This window comes from Trachurus trachurus, assembly GCF_905171665.1.
Source record: "Trachurus trachurus genome assembly, chromosome: 17".
Taxonomy (NCBI): Eukaryota; Metazoa; Chordata; class Actinopteri; order Carangiformes; family Carangidae; genus Trachurus; species Trachurus trachurus.
This window is the reverse complement of record NC_139900.1, coordinates 10,709,278-10,736,842: the sequence shown is the minus strand read 5'-3', so window position 1 is coordinate 10,736,842 and position 27,565 is coordinate 10,709,278. Positions and strand designations below refer to the sequence as shown.

Genomic DNA, 27,565 nt, shown 5'->3' with positions numbered 1-27,565 from the left:
TTGGAGTTGTTGGATTGTGTATTTGATGAGTTTGATGAGGGAAACCAAGAAACTCCATAACTCCATCAGCCTCCATAGCGTAGCTCTGAGCAGCTCACGGCTCTGCTCCGCCGTTCTAAAAACAGCTTGCACCGACAATTAAAGGTAACAAACCTACTCCTAAAGCTATAGGGATTATGGCAATGGGCCAATTTGCCAACATTTTGAACTATCCTTTTTAAAAGACGAGAATAAATAAAAGCAGGTGAGGTAGAACAAACTCGTTGTGGATTCTGCTGCGAGTGTTTTTCTCTGGGAGAGGACAAGACGATTTCATTGGGAGAGCGGATACAGATGGAGGAGAAACAGCCATCACAACAGCCAGCCGAGTCCACAGAGAGAGAAAACCCGACGGTGGCTGTCTGCCAGCGCTCGGTGATACACAGCCCAATCAGCGCCTCCCCCTCCCTTTGTGTCACACTGTGGTTCGTACCAGTGTTCACAAATAAATTCAATTTCACCCTCTCTGCAGCACCTGTTGAAGTCCCATTACAGCACAACTGCTGGGGTCAACTCTTGACTATAGAGCCTCCAACATCATCACACAAAACATCACTTCTTCTGCTTCTTTGTGGAGTGGAGGCTGGGGCTGCCAGCGGGAGAGTGTGACACTAAATTGTCCATTCTGAAAATTTGAGGAAACACAATATCCGCCCGTCTCACACAGGAAGGAAGGAAATAAGTGAGCGGCGGGCGGGAAGAGGAGGCCGGCCCTTAACTGCCTCAGTGAATCATAAAATCCTCTGTGCTGGTTAAATTATCGCTCCTTTCTGCCGTGTGTCTGGGGCTGTTTTTATGTCCTGCTGTGCGCGGGGAACACAGAGAGGATAAAAGACGGGATTTTCACCGTGCATTAGGTAAAAGCGTTTGATTCGGGGGGAGGATTGAGGCAGCTCAGGTTGAGCTGCGGGGAGAACACAAACGCAGAGTCCGTCTGAGAGGAACTTGAGACTGAGCAGCCACGCTCACAGCGACAGCATCTTGTTTGTCTTCCCTCCCACGGCCTCGCAGCGACAGGAGCTCACTCACCGACGAGTCAGAAAGACAGAGAGAAGACGACAGGACAATACACAAATAAAACTTTAAGCAGAGGAGGAGCCGGGTGCTGCAGCCCAGCCACCCGCAGCAACCCAGAGTCTGCAGCCTGCTGGGTTTCCAAGGCAGGAAGACATAATGGTATTCACGGCACAGAGGACCCAATATGGATTTCAGCATTGAAATTCAGCCATTAAATCCAAACTGAGGCGTTGGAAATGTATTCCAACAGACCCCAGTTATGGGGGAGGCTGCAATTGGACGGCGCCGCTATGAATGTGAATCTAGTTTTCTAAGTTTTGTGGGAATGTGTGCATTTTTCATCGCAATATGGGGAAGCGAATGGCAGTGGGGGGAGCGGGTGGTGGTGGTGGTGGAGGTGGTGTCTTACTTGCAGTAGGTGTCATTTATCATGCCGTAGATATGGATCTCTTTGCACATGTCCATGGCGAGGATGAGGGTGAACCAGCCGGTGCTGAGGTAGGAGCCGGACTGGATCCTGCAGAAACACACACATACAAAAAAATAATTTAGCTGTAATATTCATTTGCATTTGAAAAAAATCATAAAAATCCCTTGCATTAACATAACAACATCTACAGAGTTTGCAGAATACTGTTTCTCTGACCTTTTGTGCTCTTGGCTCTGGTGCGCTGCTTGTAATGCAGTTGATCTGAGAATTGAAATTATTCTAACAGATGTTCTTATTGTACGCTGCTCTGGAAAAACCGCCTCAGCGAGGGATCAGAAATGTAAATGTGAATGTAAATGTTTCTGCAGAGCAGCAAGACGTCTCCTCAGACGTACTGTAGAAGCATATGTCTGTCACACTCTAACTTTTAACATGAGCCATTTGCCTAATTTTAAAGACCCATTTATAATTGCGTGCATGAATACTTAAAGAGGTTGTGTGCGTTGAGGAAATGTGTAAAATTCAGTATCTTCAGACAGGAAGAGAGAGAGAGAGAGAGAGACTTGTTGGTTAGCCGAACAGCGTTGCACATGTCGTCCCCTGTGAGCGATGCAGAAACCCCGAAGACCAATCAATAACAACATGCATAATTCTTTCATCAGCATCAAACCTGCAGTGTGTGAGTTATATGACCTATCAAAGAAAAGAAAAAAAAGTACTCTTTGATCATTTTCAAACACACAGCGGAGATGCATCGAGGTTTTTTGCCAAATCCGGACTAACAGCATCTGAAGTGGGTCATAAAGTATACGCTCCCCGCCCCGGCGAGGCGGGGGGCTACGACGGCCCTGCCTCTCAGCGATGCAAAATACTATGAGAAGCCTTAGACCTGGTGTAAATTAGAGAGCATATGCACAGCATGACACTGATAATGATGTAGGGGAGAAAAAAATGGAGCGTGATCGTAGTATCACCACAGAGAAGATGAAAGAGCACAGGTGTCATGTAAATGGCGATAAAAGAGACTAATTACTTTAATTATTGGATATTTAATTAACACGTATCGACACTTTAAAAAGACAAGAAAAAAAACTGCATAATTTAAAGTCAACTTTCCTAAAATAATAAGCATAACTCCTCCAAGCTGTGAGTCAGTGTCACTGTATGAAGCACCATGGACAGCTCCTGTAGCGCTGGCTGATCCAGGATCAGCACCTTGGACAGCGACCAACACAAACACTGAGTCACAATGATCTAAACCAGCGCTTTCACCACATTTTTCGGCTTGTGACACATAAAAAAATATCCATAAAACATTTCTGCGAGCCCTTTTTGACCCCTTATGAATTATATGATCTGCAAAAAGCTTGAGCATGATATTACAAGTGATTGTAGATCAGTAAATGTCGGTTCACCGTCACCTGAGAGGAGTCTACACACCCAGGTACAGTGAGTTCACATTGAGAACTGCTGGCATATGAAATCACAAAGACACAAAGACCGGTTGCTGATAAAAAAAAAAAAAAAAAAAAAACCTGAACAAAACTCTCCCAAAGCTTGAAATGATGAATATATGAATCATTGAGTCTTATTTGCATTCTGCCTAGTGTCAGCTGGTTTCAGCTCTTTATCTGTTTGCCTCCCTCCTTCTCCCTGTGCTCACATATAGAGAGTTGTGGTGCAGCCAAATTCCCAATAATGCTGCTCTAATTTACTGTACAAGTTGTTGTTTTTTCTGTTCCAAATAAGTTCAAAATAGTGGAAGAGGATGCTGCTGCTGCTCTGCCTCCCTGTGCCAGTTCAGAAACAATGGAGGAATCATGATCAGTCAGTCAGTCATAAACATGTGCAGTTACATTGTCAGGCCTGCTGTGGAGAGAGGCCTCCACTAAAGGCAAACTGCACCAGACCTCAGGGAGTTGTGTCGCTGTGCTGTGTCCAAAATGTTGCATTTGGGTTTGAAATTTTGACCTTTAATTAACGTGACCTCATACGACCAGCAGCTCTCATTTATCATGTGTGCAGCAGGTTCTGAGTTCCTCCGACAGCGTGGAAATGATTCGCATTCGATGCATTGATTGATGGATCTACAGAGCATATTGATCCTTACATGGCCTGAATGTGTTAAAGACCAAGACAGACAAAAGCCTTAAGACGGAAGATGACCATTGTCTAAAAAATGTTACATTCACTTGGTTCACAGAAGGCAAAATTCACCGGATGCACTGCAGTGGCCTCCTTAAATATATTCTAGTGCTACTGCAAAATTTTATGCAAACAAATGCATCATTAAATGCAAAGGGGTCACATTTTAACACTGGAGAAACATTTACATATTGTAGGTTCCACATTTTTACATTTCACGGGTTGCCGCCGCTGCCGCCGCCGCTACTGCTGCCGGCAAAACAATGAGCAGGTGGAGGATGCTGCGTTGTGTTCAAGGACACTTGGACAACGACAAAGCTGTTGAGCCGCTCTTTGTGGGAGTGAACCTGTAAACTTTCTGATGACGCTCGGCTCGGCCTCTCGGTTTAACCACACGACCACCTTTCTTGGCAGCGCTGCTCTTTGCCGTTTTGCTGATGAAGTGCGTCTGTCTTCGGTGCTCGGTAATAATTGCAGAGGTATTTCTGCTCTGAGTGATGCTCTTCACGTCCGTGTCCTTGGTCTCCGACTCTGTGAGCTCAGTTTCTGTAGGTGGAGCGTGCACTGTCACTTCGGCTGTGGCTTTCTGCAGATTTATTCAGAAATTAACTTCTGCATGTTCCTGCTGATTAACAAGTGAAAATGTGTCATGTGCAGCTGGGGATCTGATTTTTAAGGCGTTAGCTGACAGAGTCATTACTGGGAGACATTTTAAAAAGATAGATCATGATTGAGTCACTAGATACAGGTTTGCAGCCAACATTTTCAAAAGTCCAAATGGGCCAAACAACTCCCACTCCACCTCAAGTGCAGATCATTTGCGCCAGATATCTTTTTTTAATGGATATTTTCTGTTTTTCTTGGCCTACAATAGTCATATTAAAAAGCATCTTTAATGACTCTCCAGCTCATTGTTTTCGGTTTCTGGCTGCTGCTCTCATAATGATGTGCTACTCAAGAAAACCGGACAGACAGAGATTAACTACCTCCTGCTCACTGGAACATCTGGCAGCTACAGAAACAGATGTTTTTACCTGAGGAACCAGTGGACACCACAACACAAATAAAGAGGACTTTATCTGCTGTGGGGGCAAAAAACGTTGCCCTCTGGTGAAGAATACGAAACCATAGAGGCCTGCAGAGGTTTTGAGTATTCATTACAACCCTTTATCTAACTAAAGTTCTTACTATTCGGCCGAATAGGGTGCAGCATCTCTTAACCACAAAGGTCTCAAGAGTCTGGACACCCACTGTCAGGATGACTGAGCCTTAAATACAAGATAGTTACAAGTAAACAAACAGTTCAAGTATATAAATACCACTGTCTAGTCCAAAGTGACTCACGACATCAGCTACAGCTCAGAGCAGCAGCTGACCCTTATTGATTAAACAATCATTCCTCTGTTTCTGAGGTGATTAAAGGCAGCGTTGGAGATCTTATTCTGGAGCATTTTTTTTTTTTTTACAAAACTGTCTGAAATCCTCTTCACGCTCCGAGCGCAACAAATTAATTCAATGCTTTTTCACAAAAATGAAAAAAGTCAGTCACCTGTGGGACGGACAATCCTAAAAAAAAAAAAAAAACATCCAATCATCTTGAACGCGACGTTCAAGTCAATTGGATCTTGATGTGTCAATCAAGCTGCCGTCTCTGTCCCTCCCTCTCTCCTCTGCTCGTACCGGTCTATTGCACTAAACGCGTGCACAATCAGAGTCACAACATGGAAAAGACAACGACAGTGATCAAACGAACCACACTGAAGTCTGGTTGGTGGCAATGTAGCTCTAAGTTGGATGTTGGGTGGTTTATTATGATGCTAGGTGTTTTCTTTCACATGAATGAGCCATGAGAAAAAGCTGGAGGAAAGTTAGGGAGTAACTAGCTTATTTTCAAAATGTGGCCTGCTAGAACTGTTTTTCCAGGACCTCCAACCCAACCCTTAAACAGATTAAAACCAAAACTTTCCCTTACAAACTCCATCATTGCTCTGTGTCTATTAGATGTGTAAATGTGCATCACCAATATCAACTTAAAGGAGCTTTTTGCTGTTGCTACATGTCCAGCATTAGGAGATGATGCAAGTTTGGCATCAAGTTGAATTCCTTTTCTCCAGTGGGAAACAACCTCATCGGTAACTACTGAAGTTAGCATGCTAACCAGCTTGCTCTCAGCCCCACTTTTCACTATCTAACAGTGGCTCACCGCAGCCTTCAACCTATAGCCCGATGGTGTAACACTGCTCTGAGGGGCCTATTACAGCCTCCTGCCTACAAAATGACCGTCTGGCTGCGACAGTACAGTATATAGCATTTTTCAAAGTAGCCTTCATAGAAATAAAGAGTAATCCAATACATTTATATAATAGACCATCACACATGTTCAACAGTAGAATAAAACATTTCAAAACTCAGTATCCTCTATGACCCTATAACTCATTGAAAGAAAAGCATCATGTTTTGGTCGAGTGCTGCTCTTTCAATGGCTCAGTAAATACGGTGGTGCACACTCCAAACACTCGATTGTGACCACACAATGCCGATGCACAAACAGGATGAAATTAATTTGGGAACTAATTAGCAAACTAAACTAAACTTGAAACGTCACAGCTGTGAAATGTGCATTCATGGGCACAGTTGTATTTTGGGCTTTTGAGTTTGTGCAGCAAAGCAAAGTATCTCTCTCTCTCTCACACACACACACACACACGGACACGGACACTGAGGTTGTTGGGAGGTGAAATTACAAAAAATGCAATTTGTTGAAATAAGGGTGTGGAGGGGCACAGACGGGAAATGGCACATTATCACTGATACACAGCTCGGCAGCTCTCAGCTGTCAGAGCTGTCAACACATCACTATTACCCTGCATTATTCATTAGCCATTTGCCACTCCAGCAGCAGACATACAGGCTCTCGCACACAAACACAGGCACACATTCATACTTCCACACACATACACCACGTCCCCGGTCGAAAGCTGAATGTCCCGAAGCAAAAATAAAAAAGAAAAGAAAAGAAGAAGAAGAAGCCAGCTGGAATAAATGAATAAAAGTGGGCGGGATCTTCTGCTGACCTGATAACTAACAACTCAAAGCAGGAAGTGGAGACGCGGCCACAGCGACTGATGGAAGTCAAGGTCTGGAGCAGGCTGTGTGTGTTTACCTATGACAATTATAATGGGACAACTTAGTTGAAAGGATGCTCTTATTGCATGGCCAATTTAAAAAAAAAGAAAGAAAAAGAAGATAAGGCAGAGTGTGAAGCTGCTTTGGCAGATGACAAATAACATCCAGAGCCCGAGGACAGAGCGAATGCAATTTGCTTGTTTTGTTAAAGCAGAAAAAACGCAACCTTTTACTCAAAGACGGCAAACAAAAAGTGTCATGAGGTCTGGCTCGACGCTGCCTGGCTTTCCACCAAGTCTCTTTTAGTCCCCGCTGTCACAGTTTACTTGAAAAATGAAACATAAAGTCCTTATGTTAAATCTTTTTTTTTTTGTCTCTGCAACACAAACCTGAGACAAGTGAGGCAGGAGCGATTGGGAGTGACATGCTGGGACGATGCAGAGCTACCGGCATTGAGGGAAATGACGGGTGTTTGAGAAATGAAGTCAGACACTCTGAACGGGGTCTAAGTAAATAATCCCCTAAGTCTGACTGAGCTGCAGCTTGTTGTGCTTTACCTGCCGAGCGCCAGGGGCTAAGGAGCGATGGAGAACTGCCCAGGATCAGTGAGAGGCTCCTCCACCGCCGAATCTGTTCAATAATTCGCACTTGACATTCACATCAGGGGAGCTGTCCATGTGTGTGAGAAAATCCACAGTGACAACCGGTTTAGTCGAACTGCGCTTTATGATGCCTCCGCGGCTGCACAAATATGATACGACACCTGTCAGAAACACTTAGTGGAATATAGCTCAGCTCCATTGTGATAGGGCCCGATCCGCACTCCGCCAGGGAATCATCTCGGCTGCGATAAGCTGTTTTACGTCACACAAAAAGTAAACGATAAAGTAATATTAGACCAAATCTTCATATTATCACAGCAGGACACTTGAAAGTCACCGATTCACTTGGACGTCCAAAAGAAGCACCTGGACTCCTCCTGCACAGACCAGAGAGTTGATCTGAACAATGAAAAACTTATGGGACTTTTAGATGTTTATAAATCTGCATGACACTACATTTTGAAGCTTGTTTGCCTCCAGAGTAAGATGACATTTTATTTTTAAATAATTTATTTTAAAGGTCCAGTGTGTAAAATTTGAAGGAAAACCGTGATATCTAGCGTTCAGATTCTAGTTTGCACTGCAGCACTCGCTTGTACTCACCCCTCCTGTCTGCAAAGTGACGGTGGCCTCCGAGGACAAAAAACTTGTTTACCATGACTGGGAGTATTTCAGGAGCATGGAGCGATGAAGTGAAGATCTAAACCATTTTACGATATGTCTGCTGTTTCCTCCTCCTTCTTCTTTCCTTACGCCTTCTCCTTCGTTGGTTTATTTATGAATGTGAAACTCATGAAACGTGCTCTCTGGCTGGCTGGATTTACCATTCGGGCTGCCGTACAAACATGGCGGCACAAGATGGAGACACTAAAGCCAGACCCTTGCTATATGTATATATAAAAGAACAAATACAAGGCTACGAAAACCAAACACATGTTTTTTTATAGCGGTTATAAACTTATACAAATTTATTCATGGGTAGTATATTCAGATTTTGCCAATAAACCTTGCCAATTATTACACATGGGACCTTTAATTATTTAAGTGTTCTGTACCTAATGGTGCCTAATATAATTCACAATTCAACAACAATAATCAGCATGGCCTCAGAGCAACTCATGATTAAAAAAACATTTCAAAGCAGTTGATTTCTACAGCAAACTGGATGTAGTTTTCTCTGTGATTGGACAAATTACAACTATTATACTATAATTCTCCTCTATGAAAGGTTACCCAGTATATAACAAGGAGTCTTGGGTACGGTTGTAAAAGAATAGTCCCCCGTCAGTATGTTTATGGGTTGTGAATGGCCAACAAATGGTTAAATTTGATTTGAAGCTTTGTTATTTCATATAGTGCTACATGGTGTTGTAATACTTCCAGTATAGTTTAGTTTACGTCTTGGTTTATTGTCTATTGTGTTGTACACATGTTCATGTAAGAACAGCTCCCATAAAAAGGTAAACAAATAAAAAGTTAAACTACTCCTTTAAGCTTTAATATGAAGCTTCTGTTGAATGCAGCTGCACTATTTGATCTTTTCATATTAACAGTGGCTCAAATAACCATGTGAGCGGTGAAAGTGTTGACTGATGAACCCACAGAGAATTATCACACAGCTGTTTCCCCTCAGGTCTCATTTTCACCACAATAACCCACTGACTGTTATCGCCACTAAGTTCCAGTGAGAAGCTTTTAACTATCTCTCAGCTCGTTGTTTTGATTTTCTAACCCATAACTTTGCTGTTTTTGGTTTCCCCCCTCGCTGCTGTAATCAGTGTTATTTGTAGCAGCGACAGCCAGCTGTTTTCATCAAAAAAAAAACCCTCTAATAAACTCACCACAGCAGAGAAACGAGTGGCAGACAGAGTGAGAGAGCAGCTGGTGAACGCAGAGCCGCTACAGAGCCAGATATTTTCTCTCACAATCTTTCAGTTCAATTTAAAAAAGAAAAAAAAAAGAAAAACCAAGAGTGAATATTGGACGTGGATTCATCAGGTGGACAGAAAACACAGCTACAAACAGATGCTAATGTGCCTCTGGATATGTAAATATGCAGCTGTTTGCTAAAATATTCACTGTATCAATTTTTATTAGCTGATAATAATGTTAATGTCGTGTTTACAGCTCGTTTCACTGCCACAGTGACCAAAAAGATCAATCCAGGAACATCAACTAAAGCTGTTTTGGATTTTCATTATTATCACTTCACTGAGCATTTAAATATTTCTTTTATTTTGTTCTTATTTTACACCTCATTTGTCGTCTTAATGGGTGTCTGATTCAAAATTTTCCAAGTGAAACCACAGAGCCTAACACATGGGCTTACGTTATTTATCTAGGTTTCATACAACAATTGTTTGAACAATATTTTAATGATCATATTTTCGCCAGTAAAGAATTCGCAAAAAAACGTTCAGACACCAGGACTGTTTTCCTATTGTTCTCACTTCATCAAATCAATTTCCTCAGCTCGACAGTATTTAGGACCCGTTTTATTCATTTAAAAGCTGCTGTAAAGCCGCGTCATTCATTTGTATCAAAAAAAAAAAAGCACCAGTGTGTGGGGATCTATACACAAAGTCTGTAATTATGTTTTCACAAAAAAACTGAATTGTTTTCATTAGTGTAGATTAAAGCCTTTCATACCAAACACATGTTTCTACAGTAGCCCACAGTGGACAAACTCACCAGGAGTCTAGAGGAGGTATTTGTGTTTTATGATACCTCAGAGCTTCCGTATTCTCTCATTTATGTTTAGAAAGGGTAGAGAAGAGGAGGAAGGGGGGGTTTGGTTGGTTGTTCAGTTCATTACAATCTGCTGCCTCACCTCGAGACGCCTCTAAACAACACACTGCTCCTTAGACGCCTTTTGACTTGCAAATCAGCAAACAGGTGCTTGCTCAGAATCTCTAATGGCTTCCTCTTGTTTTCTTGTCTTTTGAAGGTGCTATTTTATATATTATTAGTATCATTTTTTGTTGTTGTCATGATGCTAAAGGAGCAGGATCAATGCAGTAGCTCTAAACCACGTCTGCTCCGGTTCAGTGTGGGGTGACCCGGGCCCTCCTCCTCCATCCAGTTAACTTCAGACACAATCTCGTGAGAGCATTTCATCAGACCAAACCGCGGCTCCCTCGCTCCTCAGAAGAAGGGGTGGACATTATATCAACCATGTCTGTCTCTCTTGATCTCTCCTCCATCTCTTCTGTTCTGCTTCAAAGACGCTGCCCCCTCGAGCAGAGCTTCGCTTGTAAATTGTCCGGGTTCGCACAAGTACCATCGACTACGCACTGCAAACAAACAATGTTATTTTGAAGAAGGGCTTTCTCCCGCTAGATGTACTGCTTTAAAATTGATCTGAGCACCAAGTAGACTCTTAACTCCAGATATGTGATTTTCTTCTGCGGGCAGGAAGCAGCCCGATGCAGAGGAGTCTTTTGTCATTAATTGATTATTTCCTGCAACTACAGGCCAGGGGACAAGTGGTTGTGTTTGCCCGTGGGCGGTTTTTTTTTTTTTTTTTTCCCGCGTCCTGAACCGGGCCCAGAGCCTCTGGGACAAAACAGTGACAAAATCCTGAGCAGAGCCGCGGGGCGAGAACAGGCTCGCTGAGGCGTTTCTTAATGCTGCCAGGAGGCAATATGAATCGTCTGGGGTGACCTCTACAACCTGCATTATGGAAAAGCCTGTTTGCTTTCCTCCAGTCTATTTTGTTTACTCCCGCACCAGGCGATTATTCACCAGGAGGAGGACATTAGACACCTGTTCATACTGATGCTGCATCGCTTTTTGAACGATGTCAGGTCACAGAGAAACTCGCTGTTTATGTCTCTGAGCTGTTTTGGGTCTTTTGGCTCCTTCCCACATCGACTCGAATAAGGCAGACAAAATAATAGGAACTACGGTTGAAAGATACATCCATTTTATCCATTAATTCAGATTCATACTTAAAGGGATAGTTCAACATTTTGGCAAATTGGCCCATTGCCATAATCCCTATAGTCATAGCAGTACTGTAGGTTCGTTACCTTTAATTGTCGGTGCAAGCTATTTTTAGAACGGCGGAGCAGAGCCGGGAGCTGCTCCGAGCTACGCTATGGAGGCTCATGGGATTTCTTGGTTTCCCTCATCAAACTCATCAAATACACAATCCAACAACTCCACAACGCTCTGGTGGACAAGTTGTGACCTGCACATTCATTGCGGTCATCAGCTGTTTGTTTCCCTGTAAAACAAGTCTGTCTGGTAACGTTCTATTATCTCATAGCGTGGTGAATGTGCAGGTCACAACTTGTCCACCAGAGCGTTTTGGAGTTGTTGGATTGTGTATTTGATGAGTTTGATGTGGGAAACCAAGAAATCCCATGAGCCTCCGTAGCGTAGCTCTGAGCAGCTTGCGGCTCTGCTCCGCCGTTCTAAAAATAGCTTGCACCGACAATTAAAGGTAACGAACCTACTGCTAAAACTATAGGGATTATGGCAATGGGCCAATTTGCCAAAATGTTGAACTATCCCTTTAAGACGTTCAAAAATTAAATTAAAATTTGACTTACTCTTGGTTAATTACAGTACCGAGCTGCTTCCCTGAGCTCCAGTAGTTTGTATTAGCATGAAAGTTTCTTCACACACAGGTGAAACATCGACATCAAAGCATGAGCCAATAAAAGTGAAGAGATTGTTCCCAAACAAAGGGGAAGCCTCTGCAGATGTTCCACTAGTAATTTTTATCAGTTATAAGGATTTCTGACAGAGGCAGCAGCTGAGTGGGAGGAGTGTTCAGCACTGTGAGTTGCAGAAGACGACAGCAGCTCGACAACTTCTGCAGAAGCTAATATTAGCAGATTAATTTTATTCATCTTACTGTATAAGAAGAAGAAGAGACACTGGCGGAAAGACAAGACAGATGAGGTGATGTTTGTAAAGATATGGTGTCACGTATACAGCTGACTTTTGCAGTTTGTTATTAAAAGGGATAGATCTAGGTGTCGAGAGAGTGCGTGCTATTTTGAGGTCATATCACCAGCTCTAATAAGATAATGTATTACATGTTAACGTGCTGCAGTGGAACAGATGAACCAGTACCTGTTTGTCAGGACACTGTTGAAAGTAAAGTAAAATGATATAAAATACAGTATAGAGACAGTAAATAATCATGTAACTTCAACTACTGGAGCTATAAATCTGAACTGAACGTACAAATCACAGTTTAATAGATAAATTAAAAATAGGACGGAAAAACACCAAACAACATGATACAGTAAAACACTGAGGCAGTGTAATGTCTCTCTCTCTCTCTTGCACCATTTCTGTGTGTCTCCACCAGAGAGGGAAGCTTTTCATTTTCTGGCAGTGTTGTGTGAATCCTTGAATATCTCTTTCAAAGCCCTGATGAAATTTCCTTATTACAGTATAGTGTATTCAGAACAGAAAATGTCGCTGTCGCTGCTGCTCTTTGTAAAATATTCATGTGGCACTGATTACACACAAGTTTCACTGTTTGTCTCCATTTCTAAAAAAAAAAAAGAAAGAAAGAAAGAAAAAGAAAAGGCCACTTTTACCCTTATGGAGTCCTTGTTTTGTTTAGATTCAATTTTCTGATTTTACTTTGTAAAGATGTCGTTGCAGGGAACAAAGAGCACAGCGGTTTGTTCTCTTCGCTTCTTTTCACTATGTTTTTATGGATGAAGAAAGTTTGTGGCTCTGAAACAGTTTTACAGTTAGTTTGCACAAATCTCACTCCCCACACATTTGGTGAAAAATCATATGTAAGAAGCAGCTGAGAACGAGACAAATGTTCTGTTTCGCTTCTTGCAACATTCTGCTAAACTTCTTCATCTCTCCAGGTGTTTTTACTCTTTTACTGGCCCTTCTTCTTATTTTTGAGCTAAAAGGTTTTATAGATCGTTGGGTTCTTTGTTATTGTTGTTGTCATCAATAGTATTTTATCTGTTGTTTGTTTGGGTTGTTATTCTCTTGTGATGGGCATTGAATTTATATTTATTGCATTGAACTATGATGTAATGTGTTAGTGCTACTTGGGCGGTGGCTGATGGGCATTAAAGGAAATGAAGGAAAATATCTTTAATGCAAAGCTATGAATCTATTTGATATATATGATAAATATAAAACTGAACTAAAGTGAAATTGAATTCCTCTTCACAGCAGAGCTCAGATTCCTCCACTTCACTAAAAACAGATCATGGATTTAAACGAGAGTTAAAGCAGAAACGCTGCTGCAATTTTCTAACTCCACAGGCAAATTTTTTGAAGCGACTGGAGGACTCAGCTCCTACGGGGTGAACACACACACAATACACACACACTATTTATAGAGAAATCAACACACAATCTCCCAAATCGACACGAGAGTGAAGCCTTAAAAAACCAATTAAATCCGAGTGAAACAAGAACGAAGCTACAAAGAGGAAGCAAGAGGTCACCGAGAAGAAAACAACAGCTCTCACAATAACAGGTGGTGAGATGATATTTCAAGTTTATTCAAATAATTTTTTCCTATGATGATGATTATAGTGCTGCATAAAACTCATCATGTATAAAACTGCTCCTCCTCCTCCCATCTGTCTGCTTCGTGTCAGTACGTCTCAATGACAATAACGCGTTGAAAACACACGGCGCACAACCAAAAACTGAATGAGTCACACTGTCGCTCTGTGTGTCACGTCCTTTTTATTACTACAGCACATTCAGGTGAATTCCTGCACCCCCACTCCCACTCCCACTCCCACTCCCACTCCCACTCTCTCTCTGCTGGAAAGACCCACCTGAGCTCCACATGTGTGTTCATCTGCAGCCGAAAATAGTTCCCACCCAGCGAATCCACTTTTTTCCCCTCCTGTTTTAATATTTGCTTTAAAAAAAATGAAAAAATGGAAGCGAGCGAGCGAGCGCACATCTCTGTCAGGATATAACCGAGCCCCTTCTCAGAAATGAAACATAATATTTGTGAGCTGTTATTACATATTTACTTTCTCAGAGGGAGCAAATGGGTTTTTGGGGGGCGAAGTAACAGACAAAACTCAGGAAGTACACAAGAACTGAGAGGTTGTGTTATTGTAGTCTACAGGCTTCACTGCACACTTCATTTTCTGTGCACATGGAGTTTCTTCTTTCCCTGTTGAATATATTTATATTGAGCCCAGTGTGACACGTTGGATCAGTTTCCCTCTGAACGTCAATAAAAACCATGAAAACGCATTTCTGCCTTTATTGTTTTCCCTTCGTAATTATTAAATCTGTCTGCTTTTTGGAAAGGAACCAATTAGGTTTTTAGTTTTCAGAGCTTTGGGACAAAGAATCCATCCATCCATCTGCAGTACAATAATCATAGTTTTTTGGCAATGACATTATAATCAGCATATTTATTCTCAGTCCTGTTAAAGGGATAGTTCAACATTTTGGCAAATTGGCCCATTTTTTCTGCAAGCAGTCTCTGCATTTACCTCTAAAACAACTCTGTCTGGTAACGTTGTGTTATTATCTCATAGCGTGGTGAATGTGCAGGTCACAACTTGTCCACCAGAGCGTTTTGGAGTTGTTGGATTGTGTATTTGATGAGTTTGATGAGGGAAACCAAGAAATCCCATGAGCCTCCGTAGCGTAGCTCTGAGCAGCTCGCGGCTCTGCTCCGCCGTTCTAAAAATAGCTTGCACCAACAATTAAAGCTACCCTAAACTAAGGTCCCTAAACTATAGGGATTATGGCAATGGGCCAATTTGCCAAAATGTTGAACTATCCCTTTAAGTAAGTTTAAGCACTCTTCTAACCTCCATCCATTGTTTATTCTTTATTGCCTTTATATATAAAAAAGAAAAAATCCTTTAAAAGACGTCTGTTGGGTTGCTTTCTCCAGTTTGTCTTCTGATATGTAATCCATTCTTTCCCTGGAGATTAGTCATTTGTACTTCAGTCCTCTGGGGCCTCGTGATATTGGATTTTAATCCCCCTGGGAATCTCTTTGTTCCTAGTTCAATATTCTTGGCTGTTTTCAAATTTTCTTTCACTCCAATGACCCTTTTTTCACCATTTCCTGCTCACGCTCAATCTCCTCTCCTCTGTTTTTATCCCCTCTGTCCACATTTTCTCCTCCTGACCCTTTCAACTCTCTTCTTCCTCCCGTCTCGCTCCCCTCACCCCCTCTCCGCTGTACTCTCTGTTCTGACCCTCTGTTCCCTGCCTTCTCCTCTCCCTCGAGTAAATGGCCTCGTTGTCCTCCTAAAGCAGATGCCGATACGAGTGCAGAGAGAGGACAGAGGGCAAAGAGCTGGTAGAGATGGACAGACAGGCCCTGAACTCCCCGTGTGGAGGCTGATGCCCCAGCAAAAGTCCAACAGTCGTGATACCGCGCGAGCTCACATTTTGTGGCGGTATCCTGAATAATCCTGGGCACAATAAAGCTTTCACTTTCACTGCAGTCAAATTGTGTTCCATTTTAGTGACGACACAGAGGAAGAGGACAAGAGGACTCTGTGCCGACACAACCAAGATACAAAGAAAATACCAAAGTCGAGTAGGATTTTACTCCCTGAAGTGTCCCAGAAAAATGTCAGAGCTTCAAAGTGTGCCGCTGCTGATGAGACATTTATTCGGCTACATTATTATCATTACTCAGCCTTTTCCAAAGTGAGATCCCCACTTAGATTGTTAAGTACAACGTCGGCCTATTTGGGCTGGGAAATGTCATGATTTATCAGCGGTAAAAACAAACTTTTTAGGGACTTTTAAAGGTTGATTTTCTCTTTCAGGGTAAAAATACAAATGGGAATCCGGCAGTAAAATATTCCACAGTAACTCTATTTCAGCGAAAGAGAAAAGCATCAGGTTTATATACGGCTGAGGCAGCGAGGCCTGGCAACAGTTCGGACTCTGCTAAGTCTGGTAATGTGGGATCATTTGTAGGTGTTTCATGCAACATCAGCTTGTGCAGGCAACAAGAATCGAAACAATCAATCCTACACGACATGAAAGCAATAAATACCGTGCAGCATCAGCCCTATGGTACAAACCTCACTAAAAAATAAAAAAAACAATGGCAGATAAAGCCACAAAACAGTTAATTGACACATTTACAATTAAGACAGGTCAAGTTGTCCACAGTGGTGTCCTCTGATCCAACACCCACATCTCTAATCTCATCAGCAACACCACCACTTACTCTTCCCTTATACACGGCTACAAGTACAGATGTTGTAACAACTCTAACATCTGTATCGCTCACTAATGAGCCACCCCCTCCCCCGCCCCTCCAAGCACGAGCAAAACCACAGTGTAAATCTTATGATCCAAGTCTCATTGTGTAAACTGACTAATCTGGACCAGAGCTTTTCAACTTGACAAGTGGCTCTTGATTTTGCACTTATTCAGTAATGAGCTGCTTGTATCACTAGAATCACTTCCTGGTCCGGATTTGATGTCGACTTGAAATGAGAGCACTTCAGAGTCGCGCATATTCGTGTTAACGTCGCTTGGATCTATGATATGAACACACAGAATCTATTATTGTAATCATCCATGGAGGAAGGCATGCATGGAGTGCCAGCACTGTATGTTGTCTAATTATATGTGGCTCATTATTATAATTAGCAAATCGGCTAACATCTGCAACGAGTGATTCTGAAATTATGATGATCATGATCACATAACTGATGTTGTCTGTGCGTCTCGCATGAATCTATAATACCTGAGGCGTTTTCTACAGTTGGTGTAGGGATGAGGATTACTTATTTACTCCTGTGGACATTTATAACAACCTTAAGCATGTGACTGGGGAGGATGAAGAGGAGGGGGAGGAGGAGGAGGGCAGCTGTGCCTCTTTTTCTGACACATGGTTCCCAGCAGACTGTCTGTGCTGTTAGCATGAACCAGGCGGCTGTGTCCACAGACACTCTCTGCATGTGGAGAACATCTATCATCCTAACTTGCTCTGCACTCGCAGCACTTGTCCCCTGTCGCATTTACAGAAAAAAAAACACACAAACACCCAAATGACCGACCAGATGGTGCTAAGTAGAAAAATCAAATAAAAAAAGAAAAAGCCAACAGCCAACATATTTCCCTGCCTGCCCCGGCCCCTTGCATCCTCACGGCTATCTCTACTCTCTCCCCCCCCCCCCCCCCCCCCCCCCCGTCCTGACACACACCGATCTCATGGCGAGGGGCTTCCACTGATCTCCTCATCTCCGCCCGGCAACCAGCACTTTAATAATTCTCTCAGAGCAGAAGTAGACATCTGATGCTTTTATGCCCACCATCACTCCGGCAGTTTTCTCTCATTAATTTCACAGCACCCAAGTGAGTCTGAGGCAGAGACACGAGGAGAAGACAACACACTTACATCTATATCTGTTTTTTTTTTGTTTTTTTTAATCATTATTTATTTTGGAGGTGTAAGGTGAATCTGTCTAAGCTGTTTAAGTCCCACAGCAAAAATAAATGCATGATTATGTCTCTTGGATGACATTAAACCCTTGTTATAATTCATAAATCTGAGCTATTCAGTATTAGATCAAATTCATTACACTGCTGCATGTAGCTCTGACAATGAATCATAATTAACTTCCTGCCTATTCCCTAAAATAGACAGGTGTCAGGTGCCATTAGCTTTGATGAAAAGATCTTAAGTCTGACAAATTCTATGACAAATTTCACATGATAAAAAAAACAAAACAAAACCTATTTTCCACAGCCCCCGAGGAGAAGATAATATTTCTAACCATAGGAGAGAAATATGCGGATGATTTGTAATATCGTTACTATTTATTCTTTTAATTGAGTTCAACTGATTGCGCTCAAATGCCTCAAAAGTGAGTCAAAGTCAAAAGCAGTCTGCCTGCACTGATAGCAGTTTCACACAATTACCACCCACAGATAATTTCCCCTGTTTCAGTCACACTCCAGCTAAAACTTCAAAAGAAAAATTTCTCTACTGTTTCGTCTGAAACAACCGGGCAGATATTTCAAACTGATTATATAACCTCATCTCTCATTTTAAAAGACAAAGCCAGATTATTGTCAAATTGAGCTCAGCAGTGAATCAAAGTGCACCACACACGCTAAGCATAGTTTCATTTTCAAGTAATTTAGCTGACGTAATTAATCCTCGGCGACGTACAATGAGCAGAACGGCACATTTCCTACTTCCTACGACTCATTTTAGTATTTTTAGTTATTAAAAGCTCATGTTGTGATTCAGTGCTCGCAGTACTTTCAGTAATCAGAGTCTTCCCCAGATTTTCTCTTTGTTTTATTGTAGGAGAAACTCTGAAACAACATTCAGACCTCTAGAGGCAACACTTCATCACATAGATGAAGTTCAAAATTTCTTTAAAGCTCACATTTTCTCTCAGGTAAACATGCTAGCAGCTATGTAAACAGTTTATTAAGGTTAATGTAAATATAAGACAATGGGCCCTAGTTTCTTAGACCGAGCGAAGTCTAAGCTCAGCGCAGCTTCGCCACGCCAACGGGGCGTGGACCAGGTCCATTTCGCAAGATTGGTGGGCCGCGCAGTCAGACTTAGACCAGCGCAGCCCCTCCCCTCGTCCCTCCCACCGGCGCAAACGGCGAAGAGGGAGGAGACAGGGCGGGAGGGAGACAGGAGGAGGAGAGAAAGGCGTGGAGTGGGTTTGACACAGCCGAGTCAGATCTTCACCAATCAAATGAGCTCCTCTCCTCACCTTTAACTGCGCGGAGGGCGATGCGCGCTGCAAGTTTGTCATTTTATACTTGGACATGGACGGAGGAGACAGCGACGCCAGAGGCCGAACCTCTCCCCGGAGGAAACAGCTGTTTCCCCGGAGGTCCGAGCTCAGAGTGACCAATAATGAGTTTACTAATAATAATACAAATATCCTTGTTTGATCAGATACACTGAGAACCCCTGCCCAATGAAAGAAACAACAACTAATAAACTAATAAAGAAACTCACATTTATTCAAACCCTGTGAAGCAAGATGAGAGGTGTAATCACAACATAAACAAACACCATGCGTAACGGATGAAATCAGCGTAAAGGACGCTCTCTCTCTCTCTCTCTCTCTCTCTGTCCGTCTCTTTTTTTCTCTTTTTTTTCTGTGATGGAGATGCATACTGTAGTAGGCTATATACTGACTATCTGATACCGAGGCTGTGGTGGACTAAGAGAGATGAAGATTTGTGTTTTGTTTTTCATTACGGCTGCCTGATGCGCTAATGAATTAATAAGTAAATAAATAAATAAATAAAGCGATCATCACAAGGGCAGAGTGGTATCTCAACACGGCAGCGACATGCAGTCATCCACCCTCAGTCCTGCTTGGGACATCCACAGCTGCTTTTCAGTGCCAGTTCGTCCCTGCTGTGTTAATTCAGGTGGAGTTTCCATTACGCACCGACAGCCTTTGATCTCTGCTTTGATCTGACGTCAGATGTGACGGGACAATCTATATAGATATAAATTCACGTGTTGATTCCATTAGTTGCATTAAATAGTGGTTATTGTGGATATTTATTGCATTGAAATGTGTCTGGAACTGTGGAGATCTGCCTGTGAGGTCTTGGTGACGTGTGTGCACTGCACGTCAGTCAGTCAAACTTCCACTGCACCTGCTGCGCTTCGCCCTGCGCTGAGACTAGACCTGGTTGGAGGTGGCAAGCTTTCAGCGCAACCTCGGCGAGACATTTTCGCACAAAACTTCCACTGCACCAAGCTGAATCTGTGACGCCTCCCCCTGCTGCGCGGCCACGCCTATCTCAGCGCAGCGCGATCTACAAATCTTCCAATCTGACTTTGCGCTAGGCTGCGCTGGTCGAAACTTGCATTAGACCAGCTGCGCTACCTTGCGCCACCTGCGCTGCGCCAGCAAACTAGGGCCCATTGTGACAAAACCAAAGCTAACACACTGATGTTTAACATGTACAATGTTTACCATGTTTGCAACTTCAGTTTAACTTGTTAGCATGCTAATATCTCACCAAAACCAAAGCTATCAGGCTGATGTGTGATGTTAGCATGCTAAATTAATCAAGAGGGAGCATCAAGATACCACTGCTAACAACATGCTAGTGTTTATGCCAAAGTCCTTATAGGCAATATACAGTAGAATTTCTCTGTTTATGATGCGTTCAAGTTTCCGCCCTCCTACTTGAAAAAGTGCAATCGAATGCCACCTCATGTCGGAGCTCCCACTCGAGGAAGTCGGAGAAAAAAATCTACCCCGACTTCTCAGAGAATCGGTTTTCTGATGTCAGACAACAATCTGCATGCTGAACCACCTAGTCAACGGTAAAACATAGATTAAAATGCATTGTAAATGCCAAAATACATTTAAAACATTATACAATTTTACTTCCGCTTACAGATTACATAGGTTATTGATGTTGTGGAACACAGTAGGCCTAAATTCACGCTTCTCTGAAATTGTTTTTGTGATCTTTGTACTGTTTTAATGCCATACTGGAGCTGCGTGAAGCACTTTGAATGCAAGTTTGTCCCAGTCTGCCATGTTTTTGGTTATTTTGGCCTCTTGAACGCTTTGAAGCCTGAAATCTGAGACTTCAACTGGGAGATTTCAAGTTGCGAGTTGTCTCGAACGCAGCATTAGCACATATGTTTACTACGTTCTCCATTTGAATTTGGCTTGTTACCTAATCTTTGTGATTTCACACACCATTCAAGCTTACAGCCTAAGTATAAATTGACTCTGCATACAGTACCTCGATGTGCTAACCCCCTGGACATCTCTTAAGTTATCTGGAGTCACATTTCTCCTCTTGTGCCTTCCCCTGCTCAGACACAGCCCAAAATTAGTAACAGGTGAGAGGAATCTTATGCACTCCAGCACTTCCACTAATGGAGATCGTTGCTCCCGGAGTAGGACAGGATATAAATCGTTCAACGGGCCACTTCAGAGCGACTGAACCCAAATGAAACAGTGGAGCACACCGATCACTTCAGTGGCCTAATGATCAGGTGTGAACCACTTTTCGTCAGGTTCAGTCGTTCTGAAGTGGCCCATTGAAGTTATCAGGATCGCTACCCCGCCGTCTAAATCCTGCAAAGACAGCGAATAAATCGACCTCCAGATGTCAAGGTCGGGTCAGTTTTTATTTGCACAGTACCACAGAAGTTATCTCGAGGCACTTTTTTCGAATAAGAGCAGGTCCAGACCTTCTCTTTGTAATATTATTTATAGAGACACAACAATTCCCACCAAGAGCAAACACTTAGCGACATCAGCAAGTAAAACCTTTTAAGAGCACAAGCACACTGCGACTGTAATTCCTGATGTGTGTGTTTAATGACAAAAGGTTACAAAGGTGAATAATTTTAATTTAGTTATTGAATATCACATTCTGTAGTATAACTCTATATTAGGAATTAATAAGCTAATACTTCTTCCTACTCCTTTTCAAACATACAAAGCATTGTATCAACCAAAGTGCTTCAAGTGTGATATATATCATTCACATCTTGAAATACAGACGTCATTCATTCATTCATTCAACACTTTGAAGTCTGAAATCTTGTTCTTAGACCGACAGCATTAAAGGTATTCAGAAAAGAAACTGTGGGTCTTAACATTAGTGTAATAACTCATCTATCAGACGATGTAGCCCAAACTTTGTGCAAAAATCTATTTTCGAGTAAATCCGGGATGAAAGTGTGGTATTTTTTTTCCGCATTGGATATAATGCAGGCGCACAAATTATGCATCACGCTGCTCATGATTCATCAGCCACTGATATTGGATCCGTCATCCGTCAATCAAACGTCTGAGACACACACACACACACGGAGCTCGGTCTCGCCCCAAACATTGAATATCCCGCCCGCTCGATAACGACCAATCAAATTTGTTTTCCTTACTCGGGTAAACTCGTGCGGCAACTCGTGGAAACTCGTAGAAGGAGGCGCGACAAACAGGACAAACGGCCATTTCTGAACACCTTTAAAATCCAATCTACTGCAGGAGTCTGAAACCTGTAATGAACAACCATTATTCTGATTTTTAATTCTAATAATAATAATAAAAAAATTCTACATACACATGCCAATAACTGATCACAAGGGGAACAAGTGTCTGACTCATCAAACCATGCACCAGACATAATAGCTGAACTCTCCCACCTATAGGCCGCTCATGGCCAGGTAATAAGTGTGTGTGTCTGTGTGTGTGTGTGTGTGTGCTCCGGTGTCATGGAGACAGGCCACCTGTCAACCGGCAACCTTCCCACAGCCCACCTGTCACCTGTCAACAGCCACTTCATTTTATTTTTCAGGTGGGAGATCGAAACACAGGCAGACGTGAATGGCAGGTTTGAATTTTAATTGTCTGGGAGAGAAAAAAAAGGGAAAAAAAGGAGCTGCAACACCAATAACAAAAGGAATTTTAAAATGCCTCCCCTGCTGCACTAAACCCAAACTGAATGTGAAGTACGTCGTGCTGCTTAGACAGAGGAATTATTTGGTTTTTCGTTTTCAAATTCTTGGACGGCAACGCTCGATAATAGTATTGATTCTTGTAGCTTGCGCTGAATTCCCAGAGTCAGACTGCATCTTCGGTGTTGTAAGTGCTGTACTTTGCCTCCAATAATAACCTTAACAAGCCGCACACAGCGAATGTGAACTGGTGTCTGACATGATTGCATTAGATTTTGGATGGACAGATAAAGCTGAGAGCAGAAGATTATACAGCTCCAGTTCATCTTGAATTTCAAGTTACTTCAACTTGTGTTTCTTCGGCATCTGCAGCTCAATAAAACAACAACTAACCTCAGAGAAATAATTTTAAAAAACATATGCGAGTTTCATAAAATGGCCCTCATACCCTTAAATTTGAAGTGCTCTACTAAATTGACTGAAAAAAAAAATAACAAATTGACAATTTTAAAAACCAATTGCTGAGTCATGCCATTTGTGGATCAATAAAACTGAGTCTCGGCCTTGTTGCCTGCTCTTAGCACAGTCTTGCTTTGAGCTAAATGCAAATTTTAATATACCAACAGGTAAATGCTACAGTGTTGACTATGTTTAGTCTAGTTTGCATTTGTGCTACAGTAATAATGTTTCTAACGTGGACAAAATGGTTAAATGATTACAGAAAAAGCTAATTAACAAATCAATCAAGGAGCATATTTCAAATCTGTCACAATATATATACGTTGTTTTTCACTTCAGCGCTGTGAAATTGAGTTTTAAATGTCATCCGTGCAACAGTTTTCTCTGCGGTTCACAGAACAATACGTTGATAAATAAACCTGGTGGTTTATAAGCCCGTTAGCTCCACTTATCAAAGCTCTGACAAACAGCCCCGAGTGAAAGAATCCCATCATTATCCACGACCCAGCCAAGACCTTAACTCACTTCACAGGAATAAAGGCCGTTTGTTTTTGCTCAAAGAGCAGAGTTTGATTTATGCATTATTCAAAGTGAGTATAAAGTGTCTCGGAAAATGAAAGCCTCATGCAGGTTGAGATGTTTATCTTAACCCACTTTAGTCAGAGGCATAAGGAATATAGACTTCTACATCGCACAGTCTTTACCTCAAAGAGAAAGCAAAGCATCAAGCAGCTTGTTTTTATTCTGCAGTGATTTCACCGCCTGCCATTCTCACCCGTCTGCCTCTGAAACCAGTACAGTCACCTGACCTGCTGCTCCTTCCTGCTCACTTGTTGCACGCTCCCTCATCAGCCTCCTACTGTAATATAAACAGTTATTGCTGTGACTTGCATCTTAGGCTGGATATACACACTGGACCAGTTTAGGCCTGAAGCGTCACCAACCGGATGTTGTAAAGCACTTTGTGATTTTATCTATGAAAAGTTCTATATAAATTAAACTTACTTACTTACTACTTACTTGCTACTTTCACAGACTCCAATGGAGAATACAAGAAGAGCAGCAGTTATTGAATTTATGCCTTTATAATGTCTCAATACATTGCAATACAGCCCATAATAGGATTGATGCAGAGAAAGGTGGATGCATGTTTGATCACGTGAGTTTCTGAGAGATTTACAGAGATTTTGTGTCTGTAAAATCTCCTCTGTTCAAGTTGTTACTACAAACGACAGGTGTGTGGGTTCACGGTCTGGCTGAATCATCGAATGTGTGTGTGTGTGTTCACAGGATTATAATGTTTAAAACTGATTGAAACTGTCCTCATGTCCATGGTCTGCAACACTTTTAAAACTGATTAAGATTTGAAAAGTGTCGGGTGTGTAGCCAGCCTCAGGTTTTCTTCTTCAGCAGCCCGTTGTCGGCCTGATTGTGTTTTCAACTTATGCCTTTGTATTTTTTTTTCCCCCGCCTCAGTCTGACCTTTTGTACTTTTGTTGAATCCTTTCTGAAACTCTTTACTTTTTGCATCTGCCTCCCAAGTCGTGCTCTCGGGTCCCTTTTTTCTGAGAACTGTGACAGTCACCAGCCACCGTCTCCGTGCGCACAAGCACCATAAACCATTTATGAAGATTTATTTGGTCGAAAAAGGCAGAATAACAAATGGCGGAAGGTCAGAGGAGGAGAGCACAAGTCTGAATGGGTTTGGTCTAAGTGAGCCATTTTTATGACTCCGGGGTAGACAAAAAAAAAAAAAGCAGTGACGAAATTACAAAAACAGAGGTAGCAGAAAAACAGTCTGAGGAGAGCGGAGGAGTGGAGCAGCTCTGCAGCCTATTCAACATGTAAATGCGACGCCTGTCCGAAAGCAGGGAAGTAAAAGCCAAAGGATTAGCAAAACAGATGAGGACCAACTTAAGAGATTTCTCCAGGGACAGAGATCAAGACAAAGACCTGAGATCCAGAATTACACACAGAACTGCTGATGATCATTGATTTTAAAGCTCAATAATCAATTAATCTCACCGGTACTGTTTGAATAATTTAGAGAGGCAGCCTCTCTCTCTGGTGACACACCTTGGAGAGCTTCACAATAGGGAGTAATCCCACGCACAAGTCCAATAACCGTGCTGCTATTAAGCTCTCCCCGACTGCTCAGGCTGCTTTTAAGCCACACCGGGTCCCCTCTCTTACAGTAAAGAAGATTTATGGCGGCTCACAAAGAAATGTGTTACGACCTTAATATGCAAAAAAAAAAAAAAAACCTTCGCTCCGACAAAGCAGCACAGCTCCTGGTTTTACAGGAGGGCTTACAGCACACGCTGCCATGGTTTTACATTTTCATGTCCATCACACCACGTTATGAAGAAGGTAAATGATGCCGCGCACACAAATCAGAAATCTGAAAGGTGTGACAGACGGAATAATGGAGTGATTATTCTTCCCTTTAACAGGTAATACATTCAGCAATTTGACACATTTACACAATGGACGACGCCACATCTCCTTAGATTCATTTTCCACATCGGTACGTTCATGTGCTCCATCTGTCCATAACTCCGCTAAATCTCAACACACACACACACATCATACACATCATACACATTTTCCTTTTATTTATCTTCAATGTGACTTCACATCGCCAAGGATATCATCACCTCTAATGTCTATAAATCCTGAAAATTATCACGATGCTTAGTTTTCACCACTATCCAAGTAACCTAGACCAAGGGGAATTCACAATATGGAGCTAAAGTTGTAGCCAACAGTGAGTCACCAGTGACCCAATATACAATATCATAATGATACTATTTTACCTTTTTGCAACTGCAAATTATGTCGCGGAAAGAAAACTTCATCAACATATACAGTATTTTATCTGATAAGATGAAGTTTTCAGTCAGTTCATCTCACATAAATCAATTTTATTCTGGCAAAATAGGATTGTCAGAAAACTTTGTAGATAGAACTTTGTAAATAAAGTTTGTATTTTTAATATCTACTGTATAGTAAAAGTTAATTTATACAATATTGCCACACAAAATATAACATTATTGTTTTACTTCTGCCCCTTAAAATGAACTCCACCCCTATTAGCTACATTTGTTGTTATAACTCTCCTTTTTCTAAGCATAAATGCCAGGAATTCACTGGCTCCAGCTTCTCAAACATTAATTTTCTACTTTATTTTTCACTAGAAAGTTGAAAATTTAGGGTTTAATTGGATGGTTGATATAACAAAACAGCCATTTGAAGACATCTCCTCAGAGTCTATAGTCTAACACTGATGAGCATTTCACATAATTCAACTGACACTTTAACAAAACATTTACTAGATAAATTAAGAAATAACTCGGATAACTCAATACTGAAAATCTAATAGCCAACAGTCTGCTGGGATCATTGTGCATAACAACACATTTTCTCTTTTGCATTTTAATGAGATAACCTTCTGTACTTTTTGTGGTATTATTTAATTTAGGAGTCCTTTGTGCCACTGTTTATGAAGTTTAAACTGGAGATGAGAACATGTTGAATAAAACTGACATTTGTAGCTGTTTGTACCTTTTTAAACATGGGTGTAGCTACATGTATAATATAATATAATATACATTTTCCTGAGACTTAAGGCTCCAGATCACGGGGAGCTGCTCTGCACGCTGACCAGAGAGTAAACCAACTCACTTCACACAGCTCTGCAGATGCACACGGAATTCTCTGTCTGGGATTATTACTATGATTATCATGTCAATGCATTTTTTTTTTTTTTTTTTAATCGTAAACAAAATATGACGCTGTAACTGTTGAAAATCACCCAGAAATGCTGGTGTTGGTCAGGCAGAGCGGCCGGCTGAGTGACTGTTTGTCGCTGGCTGAGGAACTCTCTCGAACCGGCGTCGCTCTGTTTGAGGGCTTGACAATTTTACAAGCAGATTTTAATGCGGCTGCCAGGAGGTGATTGCTTCCCTTTTCACACAGCGTCGTGCGACTATAATCTGAAGTGACTAGTTCACATCCAATTTAGAGCTGAACATATAACAGAGCATCAGTGACAGGATGCATTACAGCTGATGCTGCACCGAGCCTCGTGGCTGCACCCATTCCTCTTTCCTTCGGACACCGGGAGGAGATATAGTATCCTCGTCCGGCCGGCCGGCACCGGGCTGGAAGCATGTTGTTTTTATGCCTGGTTTTGCAGATTATTTGATTGTGATTCCACAGCGCGGAGAGCACGGAGAAACAAGTCCTTAACCAGCCCAAACATCAGAGAAAAGCTTGTTTAAGTCAGAAGGTGTTAGAGGATCTAGGAGACATGTAGAGAGAGGAAGTTATCTGCTCTGTCGGAGGACTTAGGATTCAGCACCTGCT

The 27,565-nt window shown here is 42.0% G+C and overlaps 1 protein-coding gene across 1 annotated transcript in view; it reads right to left on the bottom strand.

The window, feature by feature from the left end:
* st6galnac3 (ST6 (alpha-N-acetyl-neuraminyl-2,3-beta-galactosyl-1,3)-N-acetylgalactosaminide alpha-2,6-sialyltransferase 3) overlaps nt 1-27,565 on the bottom strand; it is a gene marked incomplete at its 3' end in the record, with an annotated part of 104,891 nt that overhangs the window by 2,659 nt on the left and 74,667 nt on the right. The window contains exon 4 of the mRNA XM_083991668.1: nt 1,466-1,573. Coding sequence (XP_083847794.1) covers nt 1,466-1,573 — 108 coding nt within the window. The remainder of the gene's footprint in view (nt 1-1,465; nt 1,574-27,565) is intronic.